The sequence below is a fragment of the Myotis brandtii genome, unplaced genomic scaffold (assembly GCF_000412655.1).
Source record: "Myotis brandtii unplaced genomic scaffold, ASM41265v1 scaffold521, whole genome shotgun sequence".
In the NCBI taxonomy this organism is placed as follows: Eukaryota; Metazoa; Chordata; class Mammalia; order Chiroptera; family Vespertilionidae; genus Myotis; species Myotis brandtii.
This window is the reverse complement of record NW_005369870.1, coordinates 4271842-4283794: the sequence shown is the minus strand read 5'-3', so window position 1 is coordinate 4283794 and position 11953 is coordinate 4271842. Positions and strand designations below refer to the sequence as shown.

General features: G+C 44.0%; 1 protein-coding gene across 5 annotated transcripts in view; it reads right to left on the bottom strand.

Annotated features, from left to right (window-relative positions):
- Positions 1-6475, bottom strand: part of EPB42 (erythrocyte membrane protein band 4.2) — a 19296-nt gene extending 12821 nt beyond the window's left edge. Inside the window, exons 1-4 of one of the 5 annotated variants that reach the window (XM_005877567.2) lie at positions 6176-6475; positions 4472-4657; positions 3609-3842; positions 722-840 (exon numbers count right to left, since the gene is read on the bottom strand). In XM_005877567.2, the coding sequence (XP_005877629.1) occupies positions 722-840; positions 3609-3842; positions 4472-4657; positions 6176-6185 (549 nt within the window). In that variant the 5' untranslated portion in view covers positions 6186-6475. Of the gene's footprint in view, positions 1-721; positions 841-3608; positions 3843-4471; positions 4658-5876; positions 6142-6175 lie in introns of those variants that run through there. The other 4 variants (XM_014548785.1, XM_014548783.1, XM_014548784.1 and 1 more) reach the window with 4 other exon arrangements.
- Positions 6476-11953: the final 5478 nt, after the last annotated feature.

The window sequence follows — 11953 nt, the reverse complement described above, 5'->3', positions numbered from 1 at the left end:
GTCCAATCCTTTGCCTGTTCTGTTATTCGACTCCCCTGATAAGGTGTGAACGCTTGAAGACCAGGACTGTGTTGTTTCCTTTCATTTCTATCTTTATCCATTTTGTGCACTCCTACCGCTCCTGCTAGCACCGACCCACGTGTGGAGGATACCAAGGCAGCTCCTGCTCTTGCAAAGCCCACAGTGAGCAGCGGAGGGGGACGCCTAGCCACTTAGACTACAGGTCAACGCAGAGCAGCTAGCACAGTAGAGAGATTCACTCTGCCTTTGGGGCTGAGGAAGGCTTTCAGAGGGTCTTAACAGATGGGTAGGAGCTTCCCAGGTGATAACGAAGGGAAGCTATTCCAATGGGGGGGGGGGGCATTCAGCCCGTATGCCCAAGGGCTGGCTGGTCGGGAGCTGGAGCATGGGTGGCTCTCGGGGAAAGGAAAGCAGTGGTCTGTGAAGGGTCTGTGTGTCGTGCAGGGGATGGGTTTATATCCTGTAGACAGTGGGGGTTTAACAGAGGGCTTTGATTGGTGTGATCTTTAAGAAGATAACTCTGGGAGCTGTGGAGGATGGTCTGATATGGCCCTGGGGAAAGAGGTTCAACATGGCTGAAATGTCCTAAACATGTTGCCTCATGACCAGGGGCTTTTGGACCTGCCATCTCTGTCTGGCCTGAGCACTAACGGTTACGGGGCAAGCACTGTCCCTTCACCTTCCCCAGAGGCCCCTGTACCTGGCCAAAGTCCCAGGACTCTTCCTGGATGCAGTCAGCCGTGCCCAGGTAGATGAGGCCGTTCTGGTTCAACAAGTACTCACAGCGTTGAGCCTCATTCTCCAGGAAAACAGCATCCTCTGGGGAGAGGCAGGCAGGAATGAGGGCCTGTGGGGTGCTAGGCCTGCTCTCCACATCCTGGCCTCTGGCCCTCCCTGCCCAGGTCAGTTTGGGCTGTACGTCTCCCCTTCAGCTCTGGGCTTAATGAGGACTGAGGGAGGACTTCCTCTTTTCACTGCCCCCTCTGGGACCTGGCCTCCTCTCTGGTGGAGAGAGGGGGCAGGGGGCAGACTTTCTGTGTCAGCCAAGGTGGCCTTCATGGTCAGCCAGGAACAAGCCAACCCTAAAAATCCTACTCGTTCCCAGAAGACATGTGCAGCCAGAGTGCTACCATCCCAAGAGAATGTGCCAACAGCCCAGGGAGCTTCCCAGTGGGCCTATTATGTCTCTCTCCCAAGTTCAATTTAAACAAAATAGTGTTTAGAAAAAAACAATACAACATAGGTTGACGGGGGGGGCGGGAGGAGCAGAAGGGAAGAGCAGCATTTGGCAAGAGAGGGTGAGAGGGAGCAGTGGGGCTGGCAAAGAGAAAGACAAAACATTGGCTTTCTGCTCTGCGGGTGTCCAAGGAGGTCTCGGACTCCCACGGTCTCTTATTGGTGCCCCTCCTGCTGTCCTCATCCAAGGGTTGGGCAGGGGAGGAGGATGGGGGCTTTGAAGAGTCCACTGCCCACTCTAGGAAGCTGGGAGTGCTGGGGGGTCTGCTCTGCTTCCCAGTGTCTCTCTGCACCTGGTGCTGGGGGTGGGGTCGGGGGGGAGTGTTAGACTGGTTCCTGGGGACCAGCAGGAGAAAAAGATTTACAACCCCCCACCAGGCATCCATCTGGGATGAGAGTGCTCAAAGCAACAGAAGGATAGGATATCAGACATCAGGAAGTCCTAAAATCAGAGCCATATGCCCAAGGAGCCCTCGACTCCTGTCCCTCCATCCCAAGTACATTCTATGAAGTCAGCTGGACACCACTTCTTTGGAAGTCACTTCAAACTGAAGTGTTTGGCCCAGGTTGCAGGGCTCTGGGAAATACCTGATCAGAGCACAGGTAGCACTATGCTCCTGTTCTCTGCTTGTGTGCAGCCTCCCTTTGATAAAGTTCCCTGCTTATGAATAGGGCTCTGACTTTCATTCTAGGATGTAAAATGTCCTTTGGAATTTAGGAAAGCCCCATCCCCAGGTATCCAAATGAGACTGAGTCCCAGACAATCTCTGAAAATCTCTTACTCACCTCCCAGTGAGCAGAGCAAACAACGCACTCCTGCTCAGATGGACACATGCACCTACACACACCTACACATACCTACACACACACACACACACCTACACATACCTACACACACACACCTTCATACACACACACACACACACATACACCTACACATACCTACACACACACACACACCTACACACACACCTACACACACACACACACACACACACCTACACATACCTACACACACACACACACACACACACACCACAGGCTGTCCCTACAAGCCAACCATGACTGGATTTTAGTTCCTATCCATTATTCCACCTACCCAAAATGCTTAGCACAAAGAAAGCCGTTAACTGAGGAAGGAGGGGGGATTGGAGACTAGAGAAGCAGAGATAGGGTAGGAGAGATAGGGAGCCAATGGGGATTCAGGTACCACATGAAAAGGGAGTCAGGAACTGGAGATGGGGCTGCAGGAACCTGGGAAGATTTCTTTAAAAATTTCCTCCCATTTCCAAGCCCTGCCTTGTAAGGAGGCCCCTTCAGGGAGACCAAAGTATTAAGGTGGCTGGTAGCAGATTTAAAACGCAAAGACAGCAAACTCACTCTCAAATTGGCCCACGTCTGCTGGGACACAGACTTTTCACTTCTTTCACAGCTTTGCCCTTGCCCTGGCCTCCTTCTTTTTCTCTACCTAAATAAAACTTGCTTTATCCCAAAGGGGTGGGGGAAGGAAAGACAGACTCAATCATCAGAAGAATAGATGCCCTGTTGGCGCCTGTTGGGGCCAAATACCGATGAGCTCTTCTAGAGGAAATAGCTCCAACAGCCTGGGCTGATCTTTGCCAGAGGTGGCCGCTGGTTGGGCAGCAGGAAAGCCCACCCATTAGGCGCTGAGCTACAGGAGGCCAGCCCTGGAATTTGAGGCACAAGTGGGATATTTCCAGGCCTCAGTATGGAGAGAACCCAGCAGTCTTCAGTAGTGAGAACAGAAGAAGCAAGTGGAGAGAAGCAGGACAGATTTACTGTGAAGCTGATGGAACTGAAGCGTTGGGGCCCCTCACTAGCACAGACCCCCTTCAGGCCCTGGGAGGGACCTTAGCAATTCAAAATTTTGTATTTTTTTTTAAAAGAGGGTTCCCCAAATTATATAAACCTCAGTTTTCAAAAAACCTGGATTCACCTAGAGATAGTCTATGGGAGCCAGGGAGGTAACAGTGCAGCTTATCCCTAAGTTCTTGCCCTTTTACAATAAAGGGCAGCTCTCCCAGGGTCATCTCTGACTCGTGTCTCCTATGACCAAATAGCCTGAGCCAACACCAGAGTTTGGTGGTGAGATGAGCCTTTGCTTTCAGTGGGGAGCCCCAGGCTGCTTCTGCCAGGGGTGACACCAAAACAGGACTCTGGATCTGAGAGGCCATTCATCCAGGAAGCAGACTCCCCAAGAAGGAGCGCCGGTGCTGCCCTCAGAGGGAGTTGTCCACTGGGGCCTGGGGCAGGCGCTCCCTGCCAGAGCTGCACCCATCCTGTACCTTGAGGACCCTGTGCAGCCCGGGCTGACCCAAGTCCAAACTTACCTCGAACCCAGGGGTTAAAGAGCAAGGTGAACTGGCCTAGGAGGCGTGGCTTCCTGCGTGAGACCTGCAGCAGGAGTGAGTAGCGCCCAATGACCGCATCGGAGGGCGTGGTCACAGAGATGGTCCAGGACTGGGCATCTCTTTCCTCCACCGCCGCGCTCCAACTCTTCCGGTTCCCCAGACTGGAAATTGGGAAGGTGGCTTGGGTCCTGTTGGCCTTGGAAGGCTGCTCTCCTGCAGTCACAAATGACCAGACGAATGGGTCATTTGGACCCCTTGGTCACAACTGAGTAACAGAGTCAAGTATAACAAAGTTGGAGCAGTTAAAAAATTAGTTTGGGAGGAGAATAAGAGGCCCATCCATTAATGGGAGGCAATAGAAGGTGATGGGAGCACACAAGTTCTCTTGTGCCCGTGGACCTACATTTAGACATTTTATAGTCTATGACATGGGCATGGTAATAATACCTGCTTCCGGGTGTCAATGTGAGGTCTTAATGAGATATTGCATGTTAATCCCTTGGCCGAATATCTGACGTGTAGTACAGATCCAATAAATAGTAACAATTAAATGTGATATTCAGCCTGGATTAGATCCCATTCAGGCTTTTCTACAGAACTGATATTATATTTGCAACTAAAAGGAACCCCCTAGTAATAATGCTGCGAAACAACATCTGAATCATATTAAACAAGACTTATTATGCACGTTATCTTCTCTTCACAACAGCCCCTGCTGGGTGGGCAAAACTTCTTGAGGTCCAGGTACCATGTAGGTCATTTGTCCCTTAGTTCCCTGAGAGGGTGATGGGAAAGAACCCTCCAGTCCTGCTGCCAAAGGGGCCCAGGCCTGCTCCACTTACCAGTTTGTGCAATGAAAGCCACCTTCTTTAGGGCAGGCAGATATGCGTGGACTGGAGCCCGGAAGTGCAGCCTGATGGTGAAGGGCTGTCCCCTCCTCACAACTAGGCGCCTGGAGCTGATGTCCTTGGTATGGTGCTCCTCATTGTTTCTTGCTGCCTGGAAGTCGCAGCTCTTGATCCCCAGGGCTGTGTGGAAAGAGAGAAAACATAGAGACTAGGTAATTGTGACAAGTAAGTAAAAGCAGAGACTGAGGAGTCAGCAAGACCAGGGCTCAAAAATCCTTGGCTCAACTTACTAGCTTGCTAAGGCAAATAACTTAACTACTATGACCCTCAATTTTCTCTTCCTTAGAGTGATCACTCCTCCTTGCAGGGTGATTTTAAAAATACAACTTACAGTTTACTTACAATAATACACACACACATATATATATAGTAGTCCTCCCCACCCCCTTATCCCTAGGGGATACATGCCAAGACCCCGGGGATGCCTGAAACTGCAAACAGTACCAAATCCTATAGAATACCAGAGATTTTCAACCGGTGTGCAATATGAATTTTTTAAATGTGCAAAACCTGACTGTTTAGTCAGGGGCACTGACCTCTTTTCCCTTAAATTGTCAAAGAAAAAAGTGAAAACAGCCAGCACAACAATAGCCATCCAGTGTAAATAAACAAAAATTATACCTAATTTTTCTTAGATTGGCAAAAAATATACTTTTGGTGTGCCACAGAATTTTATAATTAGTTTATGTGTGCCATGTGATGAAAAAGGTTGAAAATTGGTGCTATATACTATATTTTTTCCTATACATACACACTTATGATAAAGTTTAATTTATAAATTTGTCACAATTAGAAATGAACAGTAACAATTAATAATAAAATAGAACAATTATAACAATATACTGTAATAAAAGTTATGTGAGTGGTTTGGGGCCATTAGTAAGTAAAATAAGGGTTAGTTGAATGCAAGCACTGTGGTACCACAAAAGTCTCTCTGGTAACCAAGATGGCTACTAAGTGACTAAGGGGTGGGTAGCATATGCCATGAATACACTGGACGAGGGGATGATTCACATCCCAGACAGCACACTGTGTGAGATTTCATCATGCTACTCAGAGTGGCCCACAACCTAAAACGTATGAATTGTTTACTGCTGGAATTTTACATTTAATATTTTCAGATCACAGTTGACCATGGTAACTGAAACCACAAAAGTGAAAACATTGATGGGAAGACTACTTAGCTTAGGGTCAGACACATAAGACCCATTAAATTAAACAGTAATAATAATAATAATAATAATAATTATTATTAATAAGAGCAGTGCTTGTTCTCATTGTTGACCCCTTTTCTTGTCCCAATCCTGAAGCAATGAATAAAATCCAGAATCTTGCTCACCTCTACTCATATTTTCTACGCATATGATCCTGGGACAAGAATATAAATCCATGTTAGCCATTATCACCATCTTACCACCATCAATTATGACCACAAACTTACTGCCACAACCTACTCTGTTGTTACTGCATAGCCCCACCACCATCACCACCTCCACTACCAGCACCCATTACCACTCCTCAACATAGTCACACCACCCATCACCTCCACCACCATCCTACTTCCTTTAATGAAAACACATAGTGATGGAGGGGCCACTGAGAGTCCAGCAAGCCCCATGGAGAGTTGGCGTGGCTCACCCTGTCCCATGGATGCAGGCTGCCCTTATCCACTTGGCCACAGGAAGTGTCTGTCTTGAACTGTTGCTTGGGGCTTCCTCTCTGAATCTGTCTTCCAGACAAAAAAATAATGGAGGTACTTTTGTTGGCTTAAGAATCTATAAATAGTGGCGTTTCCTTCTGCTTCTCTTGTGAGCTCCCTGACAAGTTTCTTCTCTCCTGCTCCCTCCCGACTGGTATCTCTTGAACCAGCTGTTGGGAGTTACCATTTTTTCATTTTATCTCTTGAGCCAGGAGGCCCAGGCAGGGTATGCCTGGCAGGCTGGAGTGGGAAAGATCTGCCATCTGAAGAATCCTGGAAGAAACCTCGGCCTGGTGCTCCAGTGGCCTCAGGCGACCCTCTGAGACGTTACCTGGAGGACACTGAACGACTCTGAAAGAGATGACTCCACAAATAGGAAGCCCACATCCAACCCCAAATCTCAGGCCCTAAACATAGCATGGGCTACAAGTTGCTAGATGTTTGTGGGCTGTTTTGATAATACAAAGAGAGAACATGTATGCTTGGGACTCATCTGTGTGAAAGAGATAAGGAGGTAGAATTTGCTGGTGAAAAATAAATGTCCTGAAAGCAGAAGCCAGAGCCCAAACTCTCCCGAGCCTGTGTGGTCTGGGGCTCTCTATCAGAGGGTGTGGAACTATCTTGGGATGCAGAGCCCATTTTTTTTTCTTGTTCTACTTGTCTAGTCACAGAGGAGACAAGACACAGGAGAGGATCCCCTATTTGGCTGCATTTGACCTTCTACAGCCCAGCTATTTATTGGGCTTCTGAAACTGTCACCAGAAGCATTCTTAGGGCAGCTGTACTGGCCTGCTTGCATGTGGGCTATCTGTAAAAGGATATAAAAGAAACAACAAAGAACAATGGTTGCCTGTGGGAGGAGAGCGGGGCGGGGGGTGTGGGGGGGTCATACGGTGATTTTTCTGCTATTGGCTCTTTTATACTTTTAAAACTTTAAGCCGTTGCCCATTTGAAGAATCTTATAAAAAAGATGAAGCTGCTGCCTTCTCACTCTCCACCTCCCCAAAAAATATTCGTCATGAGAAATGAAAAGGTAAATTTTTCATTATTTGATGATGATAAGTTTTTTACCTGGAAAACATGAATCTACTAAAAGTGATTATAAAGGATAAGATAATATGGTAAGCTGATCTTAACTTCAATGCATTCTCAATAAAAATCCCACCCAGCCAGCATTGCTCAGTGGTTGAGCACTGACCTATAAACCAGGAGGTCATGGTTCCCTTCCCTGTTGGGGTACACACCCAGGTTGCAGGCTTAGTCCCCCTCTCCCTTTCTCTCTGAAATCAATAAAATAAATATTTTAAATGCCAACAAGGTTTTTTTTTCTGACACTAGAAAAGTTGATTCTAAGGTTAAAAATAAATTTCTAAAGGCTTCCTAGATATTAAGACATAATATGATGTTACTGTACATAAACCAAATGTATGTATTAAGTAAGTGCTAAATGTGGCAAGTAATATTTAACTAATATCTACCAAAACTTAAAATGTCTATACTTCTGAGTCACCTCTAGGTATTCTATCATGCAAATAACCAAATATGTATAAAATGAAATATATACAAGTATATCCATTGCACTGGTAGTTACAATAGCAAAATATTGGAAACTACCTAAATGTCCATAAATAAGGTACTGTACAGATAAATTATGAGACATGCATTCAAAAGAATACAAGTCTGAAAAAAAATGAAGTAGCTCTATATCAACTGATACAGAACAATCTCCAAGCTATATTGTTAATGGAATAAGCAAGCTATATCAACTGATACAGAACAATCTCCAAGCTATATTGTTACATGGGATAAGCAAGCTATAGAGCAGTGTGAAGAGCAAGCTACAGAGCAGTGTGAAGAGCAAGCTACCTTTGTACACAGGATATGTGTGTGTGTAGGGAGAATATATATGAATGTACTTGTGTTTATATAAAATATTTCTGAAAAGTTATTGCTTCTGGGTAGGAAAATTCAGCCCCATGTAGCTTCACAAAAACCCATGATTTAGCAGTATTTCACTTGGGGCACTTTTGGGGTAGCCTATGATGAAACAGATACTCCTTTGGTCGAACGGTGAGTGTATCATGTGAGAAGGATAGAGGGAGGAATGACCAAAAAAGTTCTGTTCTGCTTCCTAGCACTCACACCTTTTAACTCCCCAGCCTCTGGCAGAAAAACAAATTGTCAGCTGCTGTGTACCCAAGAATGCATTTATTCATTGATGACACAAGTATTTATTGAGCACTGCTGTGCATCAGGAACTTATCAGGCACTGGTAATTCAGTAATAAATGAGATAAATGTGTCCCTGCTACCCAGGAGCTTATATTTCAGCAGGGGAAACAGACAGTATGAAATGCTTACACCATTAATTATTTACTTGCTATAAAAGAGAGGCTTCAAGTTCTAGGACCTAGGTGTGGCGGTCAGGAGGCTTCTCAGAGAGAGTGATATTTAAGCTGAGAAACTGGAAGGATAAATGGGAGTTAGCTAGCTAATGGGCCAAGGGGAGGGGCTGGGTGAGAGGAGCAAGAACGGCATGTGCAAAGGCCCTAAGGCAGGGAGCAATTGAAGGAAGGCCATGGAACTGGAGCACAGATTGTGATGGGAAGAGGTAAGGCAAGGGCTAAACCGTGCAGAGTTGAGTCAAATGTTTTGATTTTTTCCCTCAGCATGCTTGGAAGCTATTGAATGGTATTTTAAGCAAGAGAGTAACACAATCAGTTTTGCATTTAAAAAATATGAGGCTGAGTAAAATAGGGAAAATTATTTAGTGGGGGGAAAAGTGGAAGAGAGAGGACCAATAAAAGACATGGTTCAAGTGAGAGATGATGGTGGCCTGGTCAAAGAAGTTTTGGTGAAGATAGAGGTGGACAGATTTGATAGAAATGTAAGGGGTTAAATTGGCAAGACATGCTAATGGACAGAATTTGAAGAGCAAAGAAGAAAATACATTGAACATGACTCCCAGGTTCAAATAAATTAATTGTGCTGGTACATTGCTTTACAAAGCACTTTTATATACGTTATCTCATGTGATCTGAACCTCAGTCTTGTAAACTAAATAAGGGATCATTATTTCAATTTAATTGGTGAGGATCAGGGAGTAAACATGTTTCTTTTAATGAATGAATAATGAATAGCAGACTAGCATGATACCATCTCCCCTATTGAGAATAATTAAAATACTACCAGAGAGAATTTAAGATGACTAACAATGAAACATGATGTTTCAGGAGAGCATATATTAAAATGATGCAAAAGATGAAAGACGAGTAGAAATGGAGATAAAACAGAACGAACAATGAGGCCAAGAACCTACATCATACCTATGTCTATATACATGCTGTCCACTCACTAGAAATGTATCCATCTCTAAACTCCCAGGAGTTGAGGCTTTCCCAACATCTCACAGGTTATGGTAAAGATGACTCAAACTAGGGTCTTCCAGCCCAAATCCCATATATTTGATTTCACATTGGCCTGTAATCTAAACCACCACTGAGAAGGTCTCTCTATTCAAATCTTCTAAAAGTTCTCAAGGATTTCTGCTTTTAGATATAGCAGACTAGCATGATACCATCTCCCCTATGGAGAATAATTAGAAAAGCTGAATAAAAATTTAAATATTGGAAAGCATCAAGGCAGTAAGGGTTTGAGGGATGGAGATCTGGAGAGAAGAGAAGCTCAGAGAGGTGAGCCTGACAGACTGTCACTTTTCCCTTTGCGGGATTTGCTGATTCATAATTGACAGATGATAGCTTGCGAGTCTGAGCAGATCTTCTGGCACTCTCTGTCTCTCTCCCTTCCTCTCTGTGAAAAATCAATAAAATATATATTTTTTAAAAAATTTAAATACCGGAAAGCATCAAGGCAGCAAGGGTTTGAGGGATGGAGATCTAGAGAGAAGAGAAGCTCAGCCTGACAGACTGTCACTTTTCCCTTTGCGGGATTTGCTGATTCATAATTGACAGATGATAGCTTGCGAGTCTGAGCAGATCTTCTGGCCATCTCACACGGTTGGAGAATAAAAACTGAACTTCCAGGGCTACTAAGGATGAAGGGCCTCCATAAACACCCCAGGTCTTCAGTGGGCCCGCCCAAAGGTCTGTACCCCAGGAGTAAAGATACATAGGAAATAGACTAAAATTTATAAAAACTGAAACATAGTTTTGTTTGTTTTCAGGAGCTCAGTCAATGGAGGTTTTTATTTCCGTTGACATTGTCATGGATATTATCATCCTTATTATTATTTATCTAACAAAGTTGTAAACATTGGAATAGCATAGAACGGTTAAAAAATTCTTTTTATTGTGATAGAACATTTATCATCTTAAGCATTTTTAAGTGTACAGTTCAGTAGTGTTGAGTATATTTACATTGTGTGAAAGAGATCTCCAGAAACTTTTCATCCTGCAGAACTGAAACTCTATGCTCATTAGGTACAAGTCCCTTTTGCCTACTCTTCTCAACCTCTTGCAACCACCATTCTCTATATCTGTATATCTAGTAGCATTCTTTCAATATCTATTAATTTGACTAATTTAGATACTTCATGTAAGTGGAAACATATAGTATTTGTCCTTTTTTCACTTTAGCATAACATCCTTAAGGTCCACCCATGTAGTAGCATATAAAAGAATTTCCTTCCATGCATAATAGTCTATTGTATGTATATACCACATTTTGATTATCCGTTCATTCATTGATGGTGTTTGGGTTGCTTCTGCCTCATGGCTATTGTGAACAGTGCTATGAACATGGGTATACAAATATATCTTCAAGACCCTGCTTTCAATCCTTTTGGATATATACCCAGAAGCAGGGTTGGTGGATAATATGGCAGATCTATTTTAAATTATTTGAGGAACTGACATGCTGTTCTTTAAAGTGATTGCACCACTTTACAATCCACCAACAAGGCAAAAAAGTTCCAACTTCTCTGCATCCCCACTAATACTTGTTATTTTCTGTGTGTGTGTTTTTTAAAATTTTATATTGTCCATCTTAGTGGGTGGGAGATAATATCTGAATGCAGTATTGATTTGCCTTTCTCTTATGATTAGTGATAGTAAGAATTTTTTTTCATATGCTTGTTGACCATTTGTATATCATCTTTGGAGAAATGTTTATTCAAATGCTTTGCTTATTTTTTAAAAATCCTCACCTGAGGCTATTTTTTCCATTGAGTTCTAGAGGAAGAGAGTGGAAGAGAGGGAGCAGGGGGAGAGAGAGAGAAAAATATCGACACATTGATTAGTTGCCTCCCGCATGTGCCCCGACCCGGCCTAGGAAAATTGCAACTGAGGTACGTGCCCTCGACTGGGAATCAAACCCGAGACCCTTTGGTCCAAGGGCTGACACTCTAACCACTGAGCCAGACTGACCAGGGCACTCTGCCTATTTTTAAATTGGGTTATTTGATATTTTTGTTGTTGAGTTATAGGAGTCCTTTATGTATTCTGGATATTAACCCCTTATCAGATTTATGTTTGTAAATATTTTCTCCCATTCCATAGGTTGCTTTTCAACCTTTGATGAACAAGAGCTTCAGAGCTTGGTGTAGTCCTATTTGTCTATTTTTACTTTTTTAAAAAATATATTTTTATTGATTTCAGAGAGGAAAAGAGAGGGAAAGAGATAAAAACATCAATGATGAGAGAGAATCATTGATTGGCTGCCTCCTGCACACCTCCAATTGGGGATTGAGCTTACAACCCA